Genomic DNA, 20,257 nt, shown 5'->3' with positions numbered 1-20,257 from the left:
AAGAATATTTAAGGTGATACCCTCCCTGTCTCAACACTGAGTAGCAGAGAAGTAGTTCTTGGCACTTGCTTTTGGAAGTCAGCTACAGTATTGGAGGACTCCTAGATGAGCATAATGAAGAGGAAAATTAGGGAAGACAGGATAGAGGCAGGAACAATACAAGTACTTTGAATTCTGTGTCTCAAGAAATGGAAGCAAAGGTGCAGGTCTAAGAACTATTGCTTTGTTTAAGCTTGAGTTAAACCACAGGTTCTGTGTGGAGCCACGGGTTTCTGCCAAGATCTGAAATTGTTAGGAGCCATGTGTCAATGTCCTGTAGAGGGTAAACACACAGGCAGTGACTTGCCCTGGAGAATGACAGCGGTTCCCCATCTGCATTTATTCAGTGGGAAGTAGTGCTACAGCTTATTTGCTACTCCCACATGAAGCAGCAGTTCCCACTCCAAGTTCCTGCAAGGGCTTAGAGCAGGCTGTCTTGCACAGGGCGAAGAATCTTGCCTTTGTGCAGAGTGGTGGCTCTTGAGTTAGCCTGCTTGGCAGGGTCTGCAGGAACCCTGCAGGAATGGGAGCTGCTGACATGTAAGGAGTTGACTGATGTATTTTTTTTTTTTTCTCTATATAAGGGTATTGGCTCACGCTGAGTTTCTACAAATATTCATTTGGCATTTGTGTTATATTAAGACATAACACTGTGACTTTTTATGAAAAGCGCATGTTTATGTAGGGATGAAGCAAGTAAGAAAGCAGGAATATTATTTAACATTCAAACATGATAGTACTTTTTTTTTTTTTTCCTTTTTTTGTGGGTAATTCTTTGTACTTCCCTCTTGAAAAAAATGGACTAAACCAAAACAAATACTGTAATGTTGTGGAAGAAATAATTGTCCATACCAGATCAAGGAATGGATCTGATCAAGTGTTGAGTCTCGTAATACTGTATTTCTTTATCTTTTTTTTTTTTTTTTCTCCTTCAATACTTTTTTATTTGAGAAAGTTTATTTCTTCCTGCATGTTAAATGTCAGTAAGCCTCGGACCTTAGCTCTTGCTATTCCTACCATTCTAAGAAGCATTACCTTGTGACTTTACTTAACTGTTTATTTACAAAGGTGGGTGCTGTTTGGCTAGACTGAAGTCAAACTTTTATATAGTAAAACAGCTGGAGAGTGCAAGAGAGAAAGTAGTGAATTAGACCAGAATTATTTGTTTTATTCCTTGAAAAAATAAGCTAATGTCTGAGTGAAGGGCTGCTTAAATGTTTGTTTAATAATGTACACTGTAACAATATTTATTTAAACTCTGTTATCATGTTTTGGTACAATATTGCTTTTCAGTGTAGCCACAAAAGAGAAAATGCAGTATCCTAAATGGGAGAATGGGAGTATTTATAAAACAGCAAAACCTAGATTTTTTTTTTTTTTTTTTTTCCCCATCCATCTTCTCTAGCTGTTTTGCACAGGTCTGCCTCTCAGAAGCTATTTGGGTTTGCTCATCTAGAGATCTAATTCTGTAAGGCTATGGAATTTGAACTGTTACAAAAGAACTAAACTGGTCTATCATAGACAAGCTGATGACATGCAACTATGTGATTTTTTGAGACTGCCTCATTCAGTCCAAAAATACTAATCAGAATTTAAAGCAATGGTGTGTACAAAACAAACTTTTTGCCTTCCTTGTAGAACTTCCTGCTGTCAGACTGCTTCTATTCCTTTTATGATCTGCGCAAAGAATTTCATACTTGCTACCCTAGTTCAGCCGCCGTAAAAGATCAGACTATCAAGACCATGGCAGAATGTATCCTTTTGCTGCAGCTCTTACACCAGAATCAATTATGCTTCCTTAGGTTTTATCTCTGTGATCATTACAGGTTTTATTCTTCTAAACTAAGATGTGGATTTTAAAAACTCACAGGTAAAATGGAAGGAATGTTTGCTTAAGTGTGTGTTGAGTGGAGTGGCTCTGCTTGTAATTTTTTTTTTTTCTTCAATTTGAGTCTAACGCTGAGTTCTAAACCATATTTAGTAAATCCACTAAAGGAAAACATCACTTGCATTGATACTTGACCTTAAAGCAAAGGCTTAGCTATCAGTGGGCCTTTTCAGCACCAGCTGGCCTGCAAGCTGCTACTGTTTGCAGATAGTAATAGTTCTGTTGTATGATCCTGACTGAACTGAGTTTAAAGCAAACAAACAAACCTAAAACCCTACATTTAAATTTTAGGAGGATTGTTGTGGCTCAGCTGAATGTGGTTAAAGTTCAGTTATGTTTGAAGTGATAGGAACTTATTCAGTCGCCTTTTTTTTTAACTGTTAACACTGAAATGATGTAAGCTGTCAATAGTCTTCAGACTGTTGACCGTTAAAGTGAATATTAACCAGTTTATGAGCAGTTGTCTAATGGTCATGTGTTCCCACTAAGACCAGTAAATTTGATTACCGTTTCTGTGTTAATATCAGGAAAGCCTTATGACTTGTTCACAAATAGTTGTGCAAGTCTGTTATTTTCTATAATCACCTGTTTAGATCTAGGCTTGGGGACAGATGAAACAGAAGAGGACTTTGGTGTGTGGCAAGTGAAAACCATGGTGGCTATCATTTTCAGCATGCTTTCTGAAAGTGGTGGTAAGTGAACTATTTATACAGAATGCTGAAATCTTTCTTTCCTGTAAGAATTGGCAGTGGTACTGTCATTCTTAAGTAATCACAGACCCTGGTTATATTTAAACTTCCTGTTTTGTTACAGATCATGTATTTACTGAGCCTGAAACTGTGAAATATAAGTACGAAACAGGTCCTTGGTAAGTGCCCTTGTCACGGTTGTTTACAACTAAAGATGTCTTGTCTACAGGAAGGAAAGCTTGTGAATATTTCCTCATGGTCACTGGGAAAGTAGGTTGGTTCCTGAGAACAGGAATAGTATATTCAGTAGTCTAGTGTAGACAGACTATAGCTGGTATGTCGAATGCTGTACTTTAGTCCATCTCTCTAAAGTCACTGAAAGTTGAATGCTCTTTGTTCTCTAGCTTCTGTTTTGCATGGCAGTGAGGCTGACTTATCTTACCCAGTGGTGAAGAAATATTTGTGAACTTTCCCTAAGTCAACAGGGGTAATAGCTAGTGCGCCCTATATGCAACTGACCTATGTGGTGCTTCTGAAGAGTGGTCTAATTTGCTGTATTGCATACTGGGTTTAGGGAGAGAAGAAACGGAATGGTTCTTTGTGTTCAAAGGCATTGCAGTAACTGGAGAATGAAACATCTTAAGCATAAGTATGTTCATATGTATTCATATGTAGGACTGTCTTGTAATCATCTATGTTGGATTGTTAGATCTTTCATATAAAATTAATCCAGTTCCTAATTAGTTGACTTTGAGACAGTTTTACTATTTTTTCTTTTTAAGGAACTGCAATGTGGTGACAACATAGTGCATCTTAGGCGTTGTACATACAAAAGGATTATCCCAGTTATCTTTCCTTTCTTTACTGAAAGGAGTAATGGAATTGGAAGAGTGTCAACAGCAAATATACTCCTGATTTACAAGTTACATTAGTTGCAAACTGAAATTTGGTAAGATAATGGAAAACCTAGATTAAATCTCACTTTGGCTTCTTTTTCTTTCTGTGCAGTAGTAAATCTGAAACAGTGGACAGTGAGACAGTAATACGTGCCAGAGGTTTGCCATGGCAATCATCAGACCAAGATATTGCTCGATTTTTCAAAGGACTTAACATTGCCAAGTAAGATAATAAGAATTTGTTTTGCTTTATCACTTTTGACTTTAATAGCAAGTTCTGTTAATATTTGTTTAACATACATCCCCCCCACTCCCCACTAGAGTCCTCACTTCTACTGTCTTTCCCCACCCAGGCCCCTTCCCACCCAGGTCATGATGCCTGAACAGGTTTACCAGCCTTAGGTGTGCAAGAGAGAGTTTTGAAGTGTGTGAAGAAGAAAAGAGATTTATCAATTGAAAACCAACATATGTTCATTTATTGCTAGTACCTAAAGGGAGAAACTCCTACTGCAAGATGTAATAGATGCTTTAATTTTGTGCTGTCTCTTCAGTATTCTGCTATACCTCCAAAACAGGCCAGATTCAGAAACCTCCAAGTGCTGTTTGGAAGAAATTTTCATATGGCCGATATGTGTACACCTCTGTATATGTATATATTTAGTATACCTGTCACTTAATATGTATTCCAGATTCTCAACACTGAGATGATAGGAAAGGCTTGCAAATTTACATCTGCATGGAAGCTGAGAAAGTGGTGAACAGCATGAGATCCAAGATCTCACTGCAGTGGATTCTGCAGTACAATTGTGTTACATTAAAAATGAAATTAAATTGTGGATAGTAGCAATTTCTTTTTCAATCTGTAAACTCCATGTTAGTCTAATTTCTCTACTATTCTTACACAATTAATATATTAAATGTATTAAAGATTTAAACTAAGTTTATTTTTGTTGGCTTTACCTTCCAGAGGTGGTGTGGCTCTTTGTCTGAATGCTCAAGGAAGAAGAAATGGGGAGGCATTAGTTCGGTTTGTCAATTCGGAACAGAGAGATCTTGCACTGGAAAGACATAAGCATCACATGGGTAGCAGATACATTGAGGTAAAAAAGAGTGACTTGAAACAAATCTTTGGAGAGCAACCAGGGTATTTTAGACTACAGTTTTAAATGAGAACAAACCACACTTCTGTTTTGCTCAAAGTACCAAAATACAATTCTCTCACATGTGGAAGAGTGAGTGTGTTTGAATTGAATGTTGTAATTTTCACGTGTGATTTTTTTTTTTTTTTTTTTTTTTTTTTTTTTTAAGGTTTACAAAGCAACTGGGGAAGAATTCTTAAAAATTGCAGGAGGTAAGTGATGCTGGAGTTCAGTGTGATTACTTAAGTTCATAGGAGTCTTGTTTTAGTTCTGATTTTTTTTTTTTTTTTTTTTTTCCTGACTGAGGACACAAATAGATAATGAAGTAGCTTTTCCTGTTTGCCTTCCAAGAATACTTGACCCTGTCAAGTTCTGGTTTCATGTGGTTGAATTTGAGCTGTGAGCATTTGGGCTGTGATGTTCACAGACAGGTCTTGCTGTTTGGGAGGAAGATGAGCCTTTGCAGTAGAAGGATCTATGTATGTTGTATAAGTTCACACTAATCTCATCTTTGTTCCAATTTCATTAAAATATGAAACATTTTCAGGGTAAGGGATTTTCACTTCAAAATAGATTACTGGGAGTTAGTAGTGTCTCAGGTCTTCTGTGAGTTTGTTGCTAGCTACTTACCTCCTGTGTTGCTCCTTAATGCTTTGCCGCTCCTGTGTCCTATTGAATTGACTGACCAGCATGACCATATGTTGTTGGCTGACCATATGCTGTCGTCTTTCTACCAGGCACCTCCAATGAAGTGGCCCAGTTCTTATCTAAGGAGAATCAAGTTATCATCCGGATGAGAGGCCTTCCATTCACTGCTACTCAGGAGGATGTCTTGGGGTTCCTGGGACCAGAGTGCCCAGTTACAGGAGGGAAAGAGGGACTTCTCTTTGTCAAGTACCCAGATGGCAGGCCCACAGGAGATGCATTTGTGTTATTTTCCTGTGAAGAATATGCACAGAATGCACTTAAAAAGCACAAAGAAATACTTGGAAAACGTTACATTGAACTCTTCAGGAGCACAGCAGCAGAAGTCCAACAGGTTGTAACTATTGGCTGTGAGACTCAAAACTTAACAGTTAAAACATTTCTTCTAACATTTGCACACAAATACATTGTAGACAACCATGAAAGTCTATTATATTAAAGATGTCAAGCTCTAGAAAGAGCAATATGTACTTACTGATTGGCATGGAAAATTGTGCAGCATTGTTTTTTTGTTTTTTATTGCCACTGTTTGTTTTTCTTTAACATCCCTCAGATTGTAAAGTAAAAATCATTGGATAATTTTCTCCTACTTCTTAAGGATTGACTGAAATCACAAAAATAATTCTAAAAATATACTAGATTGATAGTATTGTAGTAATGCTTCTTGAAATCTGCAGTATTGTCTTTAAATTCTGGTGTCCATGTACAGAATTTCTAACATTAAATCCAAATCTGGATGCATTAAATTAGCTTTTCCTACAACTGCTTTGTTGGAAACTTAAGAATTACCAGGATGTATCTGATTTTTGGTAAAAGGAAGTGAAATATTTGTTGTTCTAAGATAATATATTTCACTTTTTTCCCCTATGCTTCACCATTTCCTTTAATCATCTTCTTGAACTGGTAAAATGATTTTATTTTGGCACCAGCAACTCGAGCCTGTGAAAAAATCACATATTACGTTTTTCTGCCTGACACAGAATATTTCTAGACCCATAATGCCAAAGGTAACCATTACGAGATTTGATCTGGTCTTTGCATAACCACTGGCTATAAAAACTTAACTGTTTCAACCTATGTGACATGAGAAGTCTTTTCAATAGAAGGGCTGGGGCAAGGGAAAGAATATCCATGCTTGTAGACCTGCAATTTACCCTTAGTACTGTGATACAGAGATTAGACCAGCCAAGAATCTGATATGTGTATTGTAAAAGACTAAGTGAAATGGCATGGTGAGATTTTTTTTCCTTTTTTTTTTTTTTTTTTTTCTCCCCCCCGCCACGAGAGAACAAGGCTGAATCCTCTAAGGAACAGAAACACTCTGTCACAGTGACCAAGTTTTTGATCTCACTTTTGTTAGGGAGACCTGGATAAAACTTGTATTCTACCAATATGTCATTACTTCTTCCCCTGACAGCTGTCTAGGGTGACACCCTAATTTTTTTGCTGCTTGAGCAAGGGATGTTTTTTTTTTTTTTTAGGGAATTACAAGCTGCTTGTTTGAGTAATTACAAGAGGTAAAGCCAGCTCTCATCTACTTAGTGTTAATACAAAGTAATTGCAATATTCTATACACAACTGAGGGAGAAGATTTCTGGCCTGAAATGTGCTACAAGTAGATTCTTGAAAAAAGGCTTCTGTTGCGACAAACTCCCTAGGCTGAATGGTCATTGAGAAAACTAAAGCTTTGTAACTGTCTTTTTTGGTACCTCTTTTGGTACAATATGTTTGTTTATTTCTGATAATCATTGCTAAATATGTTTTTCAGCAGTATGCCCCAACAGCAAGTTATGTTCCCTTTGTCATTTGGGAATGAGTCAAGAGAAAATAAAATGTTGAGATCAAGATTACCTATAATTCTTATAATTTTTTTTTTAAATTTCTTTTTTTTTTTTTTTTTTTTCCTCCTCTCCTTACTCCTTGAAAACCTGTACTTGGAGATGAGCAATCAGGTTAAAAAACCAAGCACCCTCACTTAACCAATCAGGTTTTATGAATGAATTAGAGCTAGTGTTTTTACTTATTAGTTATTTCAGGTTTCAGTTCTTTTAAAATGACTGTTTTTCATTTACACTAATTTAAGTAAGAACTGTATGTGACAATACTGGTTTATTAGCACAAATGTGGCTTTCCGATGTTCCTTCTTGGGATATTCCAACATGAACCATAATCTGCTTTTAGCTTTTTTATAATGAGATTAGAGAGGTCTGTTATTAGAGTCTAGCAAATTAAATTTGTTAGACTTCCCCTCTCCCCTTCTGAGTTTGAAACTTTCAAATGCCCAACAGGAAACTATCCACAATAATTTGGTTTAAGAAGGTTTTTTTTTCTCTGATGTTGGAAGTGGATTTATTTAAATGTGTGAAATAGTATTATGAGAACTGATTTGTGCTCAGCCGGATCGTTGATGGTAAATCTCTATCAATGTGCTTTTTTGCCAACAGGTACTTAATCGATATATGTCAACACCTCTTATTCCCACTCTCCCAACTCCCATAATTCCTATCATACCCCCACCATATACCATTGCCACGGGTAGCATACGTGACTGTGTCCGGCTCAGAGGCCTACCTTACACTGCTGGCATTGATGACATCTTGGAATTTATGGGAGATGCCACAGCTGATATCAAGCCCCATGGAGTTCACATGGTCCTTAATCAACAGGTAACAGTGTTTTGTATGGGAGGGCTAACTTTCCAGTTATTGAACAGAGTGAGAAGTCAGGGTAGCTTACCTGTTCTTGGCTGTGCTTTAGGTCTTCTATAACCTTGAGAAAACCATGTTCTGTTTGTCTTTTCCTCATTTGTTTTCCCCTTTTACATACACATGTGCTTTTCTTTCTATATATGTATGCACAAGATTGGGGAGGATGAAGCTTGTTCTTTTAATGATAACTTTATCCTGGAGGCTGTCTTAAATAGTTCTTTGTGTTTCAGTCAAGTGCTGGAAATACACAAGACAGCAATGTCTCATGTTAGATGGCATAGCTGCTCTGTCAGCTTCAGGGTTCCTGCTCAATGGTAGCTGTGTTTGAGTGGTATTTGTAGAAGTATTAGGTTTTTCTAACTTCTAACTTGATTAGACACTTCTCAGGCTTTAAAGGAAGTTGATAATTAAAAATTGTGTTTTGGATATATTTTAATGACATAATCATAGGGATATTTTTTCCTTGTTGTATTAAAAATGACCTCTATTAGCCACAGAAATATTGAGGTATTAAAGAAAACAAATGAGAGAGATCTACTATTTTTGTTTTGCTTTTTTGTTAAGAAAGTTTTTAATATTTTATACATATGGCAAAGTCTGTCAGGTTGCAGAAAATCAGATGTGGAAATCAATTTCTAATGTAACCATGGACTTTACTAAAGCATGTCTGAAGCTTTATACTGTTGTCCTATTACCTAAAAAATAGCTACGGGGAAGGCAAAGCCAGAGTCTTTCCAGAGCTTCATGGCAAAAGAATAAGAGACAGTGTTAATAAACTGCATCAAGGAAAATTCCAATTGGGTGAAAAGGGAAAAAAAAAAATCACAATGAGAAATTAGTTAGGCAACTGAACAGGTTACCAGAGATGCTGCGGAATCTCCACCTCTGGAGATGCTCAGTTTTCAAGTAGAGAAGGCCATGAGTGGCCTGATGTAACATGAAAGTTAGCCTTGCTTTGAACAATGTTTGGAGTAGAGGCCTTCAAAGTTTGTTTCCATACTAAATTATTCTCTATTTCATTCTGCAGAAGTCAGAAGGAGAGTTATGTTAACTGGGTGCTGGTTACATGAGTCTTGCCTTTCTGCTCCAAAAAATAATTGTTATTAGTCATTGGTGCCACATGATGGAAGAACAATACAGACTTTCAGTAGACATCTGATCTTAATACTTTCTGCATTTCTTGTGCTCTGCATGTTTTTAATAACAGATTGACTTACGATTATTGCCCCCCTCCTCCCCTAGGGACGACCATCAGGTGATGCTTTTATCCAAATGAAATCTGCTGACAAAGCCTTTATGGTGGCTCAAAAATGTCACAAAAAAATGATGAAGGACCGTTATGTGGAAGTATTCCAGTGTTCAGGAGAGGAGATGAACTTTGTTTTAATGGGTGGCACTTTAAATCGTAGTGGCTTATCCCCACCGCCATGTAAGTTACCATGTAAGTCTCCAATTCTTCTGCTCTCTGCTGCTAAAGGCTGATATGTGGTAGGTGCTGAAGCTTTGTGGCCTTTCACCTTTTGACTTGGGTTTTGCCATGATCAATAATCATCCATCTATACATGCTGAGATTGGAATTGTTCCCTTTGGGGAATAATGGGACTGATCAGAGGCATTTTTATTGTATTTTCGGTGGTGAGTAGAGGGCAGCAAGGCCTTGCCAGTGAAATTGTTGCACACTTTGCTTTTTATGGGTGTACTGTTCTTCTGAGCTCTGCGGTAGACTTGCTGTAGTGAACCCTACTTGAAATAAGAGGGATTTTTAAAAGGGGGAGAAATTCTGTATTCTAGCTGCCAATGAGTGCTCTTGCTATCTTGCCTTAGAGCATTGAGAAGGTACTCTATGGGCTTATTTTTGAAGGAAAACACCCACTGGGATGATAGGCTAACAGACCATAGAGTGGTAAAGTTGGATGGATTTTTATTTTTTTATTTATTTAAGATTACAGTGAACCTTATTGTGGAACTATAATGGGACTTTACTGTACCATTCTAGTTAGTCTCACTACCAAATCACAAAGCAGATACTGATGTGTATTTGCAAAATAGTAAAAAGCTGCCAAATATAGTATATAAAAACAATTTGCACACCAAGCCAAGCTTAATGTTCCTATACAGATCAGGTATTTGTTCATCAAAATGCATCAGACTAGTGATCTAGTGGGGTATTCTTTTTTCCATTTGCTAGATCCTAAAAATGTTTTGAAGGTGCAGGAGGCTTATACATGAAGACTCATGGTCAGCAGTTGTGGATGCCCATGTGTAGCTAATATTATGTTAATTTTGTCCCACAGAGTACAACTTCTGTTAGAAAGAACAGAGGGTGTGTTGGTGTGCACGCCTGCTTTCTCTATGCACATGGCTTTATGCTTTCTTTGAGTAACTCTGAAGTTCCCTACTTTCCATTTACATATGGACAAAGGCTGCTCAGCTCTAGTTGTGAACTCTCAGGAATTGCTCATTTCAAATGCCCCGGTTGTCATTCATGGTGATGTAGCAGGGGTCTCCAGGGCAGAGGCTAGAGAGCAGTCTTTGCACAAGTGTTCATTAATCATGCCCAGGTGGTATTAATCACATCAGGATGAATAATTCCTTTCCTGTAGAAGAGATCGCCATTCTGATTGGGTTTTGTTGCTGTGTCCTGGTTTTTTCTTAGGTCTTTCTCCACCAGCTTATGCTGCTTTCCAGACAGCAGCTGTGATCCCAGCAGAGGCAGCGCTTTACCAGCCACAAGCCCTCTTGCCAACCACCAGGACTCCCCAGGCCTCCACGGCTGCTCCTCCAACTGTTACCTACTACCCAGCTCAGGCTGCTCAGCTTTATATGAATTACACAGCTTACTATCCCAGGTAACCCCTAGACTTAGCTGCTTCTCTTGACATTTCATCTTGGTGGAACAGGCAACTGTGTCATCACCTGTGAACAGCTCTTAAATTTGTACTTCTGGTGTAGATCATCCTGGGAACTTGATGTTCATCAGCAGAGGCAGTAGCTATTTTAACTGAATCTCTGTGGCCTTGTAATGAAGTTCGGCTTTTCTGTAGGTTCTGTTTGAATCTCATTATAATGTTGGTCTAATATTTAACAGTGTTTTTGGCACTGGGGCAATGTCATCAAGGCAGTTCTATTTCTTGGCCAAATGAGAAGTTGTGTCAATACACGCCTCTACCCTCATCTCTTAGTTTGTTCTTGTACTTACGACACTGTTGCCGTACTGAAAGATTCATCATAGGTGTGTACTAGGTTTGACTTCTATTATCAGTGAGAACACAGAACACTTTACATGTGGAGATCTTCTGCTTTGCTTGCACCTTTTCCTTTCTCACAGATGGTATCAACATGGCTCACTGAAGTCTGGTACCTGGGTCCGTGGGGAAATAGCTTGTTCATTCGTAGTTCCTAGGCTTGTGACACTTACTAGCCTGACTATCTGGTAAATTGCTAGACAGGCCCTGACCTGAGATGCTACTTAACTCACTGTTTTGTGGCTCAGAAGTACCAGATTTGGGCCCTTTCCTGCTTTTCATACTATGATCCACATCCCCCCGGCTTTTCTTTATGGTTTTATTAACAATCTTAGAACTAGTAATCTGCAGCTACTATTTTTCTCCTTCCCTGTGAAATAACAAATGCTACTCTTTGTCTTCAACTACAATTGTTAGCTATTTTCCTTTCCCTCACTTCTCTAAAAATAGATTATCAGATGCTGAAGAGAAATGAAGAAAGTCCACAAAGCAGTCCACATCAGGGCTGCTTGGTTTTCTGTGTTTTTTGGGCTTATTCACAAATTTAAATTTTTAGTATCATCTTTGCCTATTCTGAGTAGTAAAACCAGTTATTGGTTTTCATAACAATTTTGCCCCTCTTTCTCTTTCAGTCCTCCAGTATCGCCTACCACGGTGGGTTATATTGCAGCCCCTCCGGGAGCTGTAGCCGCTGCTGCCACTGCCACCCACACTCCGATTCTGCCCCAGCCTGGAGCATTAGTCCGTATGCAGGGCTTGCCATATAACACAGGAATGAAGGAGATACTCAGTTTCTTCCAGGGGTACCAGGTTAGTACGCAGTCCCTCTCCTTGATATTGTATTTGGACCGCCGAGTAATGATCAGTGGGGATCAAACTAAGCAAGTGAGTGCTTTTGGAAGTTGCTGAACAAGTGTGCAAGCTCTATGTTGTATATTTAACTGGCAGACCAAAGTATAATATACAATTTGCCTTGTTTCTTATATAATAGACATATCCTAATTTGAAAGCAGTGATTGTCTAGGGTTAGGGTTTGAGTTTGGAGAGGGAGAAAGCGCAGAGCCCCAGTGTGAGTGGGGCTGCAAAGGGGCTGCCAGAGGAAGGTGAGGGCTGCCAAAAGCTTTCGGTTCTGGCCACTTTTTGGCGGGAGCCCTAGGTAGGGTCAGTGTTTGACCTTCAAGACTTAAGTGTTATAGTCTGCTGAGAGCAAATTTCTAGTACAAAAGGTGTTGACCTAGGTGTGGTGACTTGCTTGCAAAAGGAGACAGACACCTCTGTCAGACACTCTTTCAAGGACTAATTATTTTGGTTACAAGCAGAAACATTTTCCATTAAAACTGTGTTACATTGCAACCTAAAGGAAAACTGTATTTTCCAAACCATTTTATACTGATAGCCAATAGTCTACATGCTGTAGGTAACTTCAGTCAGTGTGTACTGATTCAATGCTCGATCAGTGAGCAAACACATAGAAACTTACCTGCTTGAGGAACACTAAAAAAAAAAAAAAAAAAAAAGTACCATGTACAAACATTTTTTTCCAGCAGCACTTATTTGAATTCATGGAATGGGTCTTTCCATGTCTTCTGCCTTTCATCTCAGAGGATATTGTATCTATATCCGTGTTTTGTCACCACGTGTTTGCTAAAAGGAAAGATAATTGAATATTGTATGTTCTGGTGAGTATTTAACTTCTGTGGATAATGGCACTTACACAAATACCAAATCTGCACTTCTGGTACTACTCAAAAGCCCTGACTTAAAATCCTCTTGGTGGGTCTCAAACCACTGTTCAAGTGATATGTGTGAAAAGAAGACAATTTTTGCATGTTTGTCCTTCAAAATTCTGTAAGTTGGATAACAGTGGTATTGCTAAAGTGTAAGGTGCAGATGGATTCTTTTTAATGCATAGCAGCAGTTAATATGAAACATTCAGGCATGGTATGTTTTCTTTTTTTTTCTTTTTTTTTTTTTCTTTTTTTTTCTTTAGAATTCTTAAAGGACAACGGGCTTTAGTTTGTAGAGCCAGATGTCTGCTATGTAAATGAGTGTAGACTGAGAACAGATGCTTAAATATATATGTTCTGAGTCTTGAGTATTTGGAAGATACAGTGCTCCACCTGTTGTGGCTTCTTTTCAAGTGTTACATTTATGTTTGAAAGTAGTTTCTCATACTTGGTTTTTCAGTGGAAAAATTTGAAGGTTTAGCTTATAGCTAAATATAAGCTTAAAGCTATATTATTTAGCTTAAAAAGTGTGATGAATTTTGACAAACATTAAAAAGAAACTAAATGTCATTGAACTTTATGGCTTTTTCTTCAACAGATATTTCCAGAGTTCAAACCAAGTTCGGTTACTTGTGGCTTTCATGATTTCATCTGTTGCTTAGCCATTGATATTTTACTTTTTTTTTTTTTTTTTTTTTTTTTTTTGAACTGACTGGGGTTTTTGGTAGATGGATGGTGGATGTATTAAAACTTCAAGTGAGGAAGCCTATTTTCTAAATTGAAATTCAGCTAGATGTGTAAGTGCACTGTTGAAAAATGTGACCTGAACCTGTCTGTGCATGGAACTAGTCAGTGAGAATGTCTAGTAGCTCTGTCTTCCACTAAATCTTCACTTTAGTGAATCTGAACTTTGGGTCTGGTGCTGAATTTGCCCTTTTCCTAGTTTCTGCATTTGGAGAGCAGTTCATAGTGTTGTATTGCACAATTAAATGTCTCGAATAGAGATTTTGCTACAAGATGAAAACTATATTCTTCTGCTGCAACCTCCTGTCATCATCAGTTATTGTTATTAAATTGGTCACCTCTTTGATTTCTTTAGAAGATGGTGTCCAAATGGGATCGGGTTCAATATCTTATAAAGGAGCCAAGGAATTATTTTGAATTGTTCTTGGAATCCCGCATGTGGTAATGCTAGTTTTATACTCGCTCATTCCTTTAGGGGAAAAAAGAGGTGGTGACTTACTGTGTTGGGACAATATTATGTCTCTGGAGCAATAACTAATCTTTTTTTCTTTTTTCCTCCCCTTTCCTCTCTCCTCACATTGTTTTTTCATTTTCTGCTGCTGCCCAAGGATTTATTGCACGATGCTTCTGCTTGTTTATAAAGTGAGCCCCTAATAATCACCAGTGGTTTGGGCATGGTTTTAATTTCTGTATAACTAATTGATGTTGGTATTCAGTGGGCTTCAATGTTGGTATTCTGGGAACCAGATCGGAGATGCTGAGATTGAAGGGTGATTTTTTGTCTTTGTATGTCCTTGTCTGAAGAGAACAGGTTTTAAGTTTTAATTCTTGCTTTATTCTCTTCTGTTTTCTTCCTTCAGTCTTCATGGGCTCTGTGTATTGCATGTATGGATATGTTGCTACTTAAGTGAAAGCACCTTTCATACCAGACCTGCCTCTTAAGAGATAGACTTTGCTTATCATGGGCTTCAACACGCTGGTCTCAATATCAGTACATGCTTCTAATAATAAATAATGTAAAAATCTGAAGATCAGCATTTTAATTTTAATTTAATTTTATCAGCAGTAGCCTCTTGTTTAGTGGTTCAACAGCTTGATTTCTTGTAGTTCTGCTTTGTTTTCATTGTTGAAAATTCCTTCCAGATTGCATGTGTTTAATGTGAGTTGCATTAAACAGTTTTGAAAAACCTGTGAAGAATTTTAATAGTAAATCTTAGAGATGGTAATTTTCCCCATCACCTTTCTGTATAATATTGTAGTGTACTGTAATCTTCAAGAGAGCCAATATTAGTTGTCGCTGATTAGTAGGTAATTCATGTTAAACTGCTTTTTAGTTGTACTGAAATGCAACAGGGCCATTGATTTGACTCCAGTTATATATTGGATACATAGCTAAAGGATACTTAAAAAAACAACAACAAAAAACTCCCATAACAACCAAAACCGCAGCAACAAAAAAACCCACTATACAATTCAGATAAGACAATGGGATGACAATGACAGTAGTTGCTCTGACAGGTGCTAAAACACCAGCTGCTCAGCAGATGCTGGTCTTTGGGCATTATGTTGAGGTAAGGGATCTATGGATGTTTACAGGAAACTTCCCTTATAGTTTGAAAAATATGTGATTGTGAAGAGACCCTTCTAGATTTAGGAAAAATAATTTGTATTTCAGATCCTATGGGGAAAAGTTTGAGGAAGAAGTAGTGCAAAAATAGTGCAAAAATTACATGCAACAGACTTCTCTGTTACTTTAGGCCATCACTCTGCACAGTTGTAGAAGCAGTGAGAGAAATCAAGTAAATAAGGAAGGAACAGGTGTAGTAGTTGAGTGATGGATTTACGTGAAGTTGTTTGTGCATACCAGAACAAAATTTATTACTAAAAAGTATTTTTCTGTATTTACTGGCTAAATCCTCTATGGATTTTCCTCTTTAGCCACTAAATGAATGAATGAGAAATATTTCTAGTCTCCAAATAATGACCTAATTTTTTTTTTTTTCTTCTTATGAGAATGCAGGTTTACTGCTGACATGGACAGAGTTGGTATTCTGACAAGAACTGTGAGGTTTATGTACAAGTAGATGCAATTTAACTGTGCCCATGGTCTTAGCTGGCCAAAAGCTAGTTCACAACTGTTGTCTTAGCTGGGATTCAGCATGCATTTAGTAGTAGTTGCCCAGTTTATTGGAGGTTGGCGTGAACGTAAAGTGAACTCATGACTGCCTGAAAAAGACTGTGTGGATTAGTTCATAGAAAGCAGACTTGCTCTTTAGGTAAGTTGTGTATAAGTATAGTATTATGTTTCATTCAGAACTGGTAAAAAAATAAACTAGGAGAAGACTAAGATTTAGGAGCCACAGTCACCATCTGAGCTTTATTTAAAGCCTCCTGAATTTGCTGAAAAAGGTTAGGATGGAAATGTAGAGACTTCTTTGTGTACATGTTTTTATGTAAGAGAAGCTTAAAAGAAATACTATTCTTTAAACCTATACTGGACTTAGGTGCCTTTTATCTGCAGCTAAAAAGAGCTTTTGCAGTATATTAATCTTCCAAGTCTTCAGAGACCCAGAATTCAAGGCTCATTGAGGGGGGGAGGAGGGTGGCTTGTGCAACGTAATAAGGAAGTGAAGTGGATGGATAGCTAAATTCCAAGGGCATTAACAACATTTCTCTTTTGTATCAGGACAGCAGGCTTCATTGTTACTGACTTTTTAAGGATTAGGTTTTTTTTCTCTGAAATGCATGCTTAAACAAAGAAGTATTCTCTGTTGTCTATGGGTTCCTTTTGAAATCTGACGCTTTGTAGTCTGAGAGGGATACCCCATCGTCTGTATGCCAATTCTAGGCATAGCACCTTCGGACTAGGGAAGGGAAAAAGGATGTGGTAGAGGAAGAATTCCCACTTACTGATATTTGAAGTCATCTGGCAATATAGACATTATTATATGCTCACCCCTGTGCTCTCAGGATAGATTATGCTGTTCGTTTTGCTTTATTCCTAAATTTATCTTCTACCTGGAAATGCTGTCTATGTGGAGAAAGCATCTGTGAGACTGGGACTAGTAAATTAGTGGCTGCTGTTTCTGACTGTTGCTTCCCATGCTTGAAGCAAGCAACTAAAGTGGCACCATCTTCATGCTGTATTTTTGGGAACAGGCATTATGTATTTCACTGTCTGTTCCACAGAGCATTCAGTTGCTGGTGTTTGTATTGGCACTCCTAAGGTACAATTGATATACTTCAGTGGCAAAGCCAGCTTTGGGTATTTCTCCTGACTCCTGTGCCAAAGGTTGCAGTTAGCCACTCATCAAATCTGATTCTACATTCCAGGCTTACTCAATCTAGACTTTTTTCCAAAGTATGAGAGGTGGATTTCTTCCCTTTAGGAACTGTTCTGTGATAGAGTTTATCACTAGTTTAGGCTAGAATTGCAGCTGCAATCCTGATGTGGCCATTTTGCCTATGATGTTTTTCTTTTCTTTCATTTCCCCTTGTTTTTTTTTCCAGTTGCGACACGTCTAAATATGCTTTCCAATTTTAATTTTGTTTTTAGCAATGGATTTTTTCCCCCTAAATTGCTTTGCATATGCTGTTTTTAGACTGATCTCTAAACGTCCACTATAGGAACTGCAAAAAATGAAATTAAAATCAGTGTCTCACTGGTTAGTGACCTGGTTAAATCTGTGCACAGTCTGTGAGGGGACAAGAACAGTCCCATATTCCCCTCAGTGTAACAGGTATTTCTGAAAGAAATAAAATAGCTTGCAGAAAAAAAAAAACATGTACAAGGAGGGAGTATAGTATACTACCTCTTTATTAACCAGTCTGTCTCTGATTCCTATCATCTTAAAAAGCTTTGCACTGCAATAAGCATAGCAGATAGTCCGTCTGGGAGATGCTACCATACTGGAGGAATTGTTGGTCAGAAATGGTCATCTCCTTTAGGAGAGTGGAGTTAGTGCTATTTAATGTACATCTGTCTTTTATTATTATTATATAGTCTATTGTAATATGTTATTTAATATTATAATTATTATTTAATATACGCAAGTTGAAATATCTCTGCCATTTCAAATGTTAATACCTAGAAAGGTATTTACCTTACACTTGTAAGGTAAACTGCTGATTCTGTAAAGAAGCAACATGTCATTCAGGAAACATCATTTTGCCATTATTAGCAGACGTGTCTTAAGCTATAAAAGCCCCTACTGTCACAGGGGAGATAACAAGAATGTAGGGAATGGGAAATCCCATTCTTCACTATTTGATGTAATCTCTGTTCCAATCAGCTGTGGGTTTTTTCGCCAGTATGTATGCATATTCTTCCTGCCATCTTGCAGCCTGCTGTAGAGCTAATGGTTGACCCCAGAACCTTATTTAGTAACCACTTGCAAAGGTTCTGTTTTGCTTCCTTCTCCTAGGGTAGGTTCTAAATGCAAACCTTATCCCATACCTAGTTTCCGTATTTAGTTTCCATCTTTCTTGATCCTAGCTCCCATCTCTGATCACTGGAAGAAGTCAGTATAGCACCAGAGTGTATGCTGAGAACCGTATGTCTTGATGTCCTTAACATCTGAGGCTGACTTTTCTAACGGAGCTCTTCATTTAAGTGAGGAGGGAACAAGGCAGCAACTCTGAGGAGAGAGGCTGTGCTTCAGTTCAGAGAAGCAAGGAAGGTGGGAATGAGAGGATAGTGGGATAAGAGGAGGATAGTGGAGGCACTAACAGTGAGGGCTGCTTTTAATTTTATTTCCCTTAAATTTAAGGGGAACTATTACAGTATTTAGTAACTTATAACCAGTTATTGTGTGTTAAGGGTAGGTATTTGAAAATACAACGTGAAGTTTCATATTATCTCAGTATTGTCATACTGTTTCAGGTCTCAATAATGTGTGTACAGGAAACTGCTAGAAGCTAGCTCAGTGAACTTGCAACTGATTATACTGGGGGTTTACACCACTAGGTGGTATTTTTCAAATCTAAATGGAAGCAGAATTTGGCCTACTGCATTGCAGGTGAAGCTAGCAAAACTGTATTTCCATTTTGAGTTTATAGGTTTACCCTTGGCTTTACACTGTTTGTCCTGCATGGTTGGATGTTTTTGTTTTGTTCTTATGGGTTTCTGAAATGCAGACAGAATCAGAAGTATTCATGATCATGTACTTCCTCAGGCAAGTTAGGGTAGTTTCCATTTCATTCACAGGGAATAAGAATTCCCTCACTTTATTTCCTAGCTTGGTTTGCGGTACTACTTTTTGAAATCTGTAAGTTTGAAGAATTTACTGTTCCACAGCTTCTGTTTTAATTTTAACTACAGTCTCTTACCTATCTTTTTGTGATTAAAAGTTGCTTCTATTGCTAGGTATTTTGATCTCTTTCTCAGCCTAGGCCTAAGCTCTGACAACTTTGTCATTTCTGTGCAGGGTAGTTTTCCCACTTTCATGTTTTCCACATTGTTTATGCATTTCAAGTGTAATGTTTTAAACACCGTCCCTCACAAGGCTATAGATCTTTACCTACTGTACATCCACTGATAATCTAAAGTATGTACTATCTTGAGACATTCCTTCCAAAGAGTAAACTTACATTTTGTAGATTTGTTTCAAGGGCAGGTCTGGGAACTGATAAATCTAATATTTGCACGGTCTGGTTGCCCTAGCAGAGACTATCTAGAAAATACTTCTTGTATTTGTCTTTTACTTAATGGCATGGGTCTAGATGTGAAGGTGGCTAGAATTCAGTAGTAAAAATTCTGGGAGGTTCTTCTTTTCTTTTACGTTCTCTGGGCTCTCGGTTATTGTTCTCTGTGGAAGGTGTATACTCTGATGGTTGGTTTTTTTCTCTTCAAATTCACTTTGGATGGATACATGTGTCCTGTATGCCCAAATATAATACCTTTTTCTCCCTAAGCTGGCAGGAGACTTTTTGTTTTATAGAAATACCGAAGGAAGGCAGCATAGTATGTCTACATTGTGTGCATTTGGCAATCCTCTAAAACGTTAGTGCCAAAGGGCCATTTTGGGGGAGACGGGGAAACTCTTCTTGCCACTGAAAGGATACTCTGTAACCTGGGTTATACTAAACATTTTGTCTTCTGGATTACAGGAGGCATTCCAGTAGTCTTTGTAGCATGTGCAAGAACACTTAGTCCCTTTCCAGGATATATAATTTGGAAAGATTATGAGATAGATACAAAACAATGTTTCATATTCCCCAAGATCTATTTTCTGACTATAGATTTCATATTTGTATCAGGGCCTCCAATAGTATGCATGATTACTATTTGGATTCAGGATCTCCAATATTTTTTTAGATCTGATCCCCATGTGGGGTTTTTTGTTTTAATTTATTGGTGTGACTGTGCTGTACAGTCATTATTTTTATTTTAATATTCTTCTACTACAAATCTATCATGATGCAGTTACACTGTATAGTTTATTTCTTTTTCCTATATGGAAATATACCATACTAGTG

General features: G+C 37.8%; 1 protein-coding gene across 5 annotated transcripts in view; it reads left to right on the top strand.

Annotated features, from left to right (window-relative positions):
• The window catches only part of ESRP2 (epithelial splicing regulatory protein 2), a 47,854-nt gene that overhangs the window by 22,550 nt on the left and 5,047 nt on the right, over positions 1 to 20,257 (top strand). For 3 of the 5 annotated variants that reach the window (XM_030025924.2, XM_030025923.2, XM_030025927.2), the window contains exons 5-15: positions 1,678 to 1,792; positions 2,521 to 2,619; positions 2,741 to 2,795; positions 3,625 to 3,735; positions 4,480 to 4,612; positions 4,821 to 4,863; positions 5,389 to 5,690; positions 7,801 to 8,022; positions 9,307 to 9,505; positions 10,721 to 10,913; positions 11,942 to 12,119. In XM_030025924.2, the coding sequence (XP_029881784.1) occupies positions 1,678 to 1,792; positions 2,521 to 2,619; positions 2,741 to 2,795; positions 3,625 to 3,735; positions 4,480 to 4,612; positions 4,821 to 4,863; positions 5,389 to 5,690; positions 7,801 to 8,022; positions 9,307 to 9,505; positions 10,721 to 10,913; positions 11,942 to 12,119 (1,650 nt within the window). The remainder of the gene's footprint in view (positions 1 to 1,677; positions 1,793 to 2,520; positions 2,620 to 2,740; positions 2,796 to 3,624; positions 3,736 to 4,479; positions 4,613 to 4,820; positions 4,864 to 5,388; positions 5,691 to 7,800; positions 8,023 to 9,306; positions 9,506 to 10,720; positions 10,914 to 11,941; positions 12,120 to 20,257) is intronic. The other 2 variants (XM_030025926.2, XM_030025928.2) reach the window with 1 other exon arrangement.

Source organism: Aquila chrysaetos, chromosome 9 (genome assembly GCF_900496995.4).
Source record: "Aquila chrysaetos chrysaetos chromosome 9, bAquChr1.4, whole genome shotgun sequence".
In the NCBI taxonomy this organism is placed as follows: domain Eukaryota; kingdom Metazoa; phylum Chordata; class Aves; order Accipitriformes; family Accipitridae; genus Aquila; species Aquila chrysaetos.
This window is presented reverse-complemented; position numbering and strand designations above follow the sequence as displayed.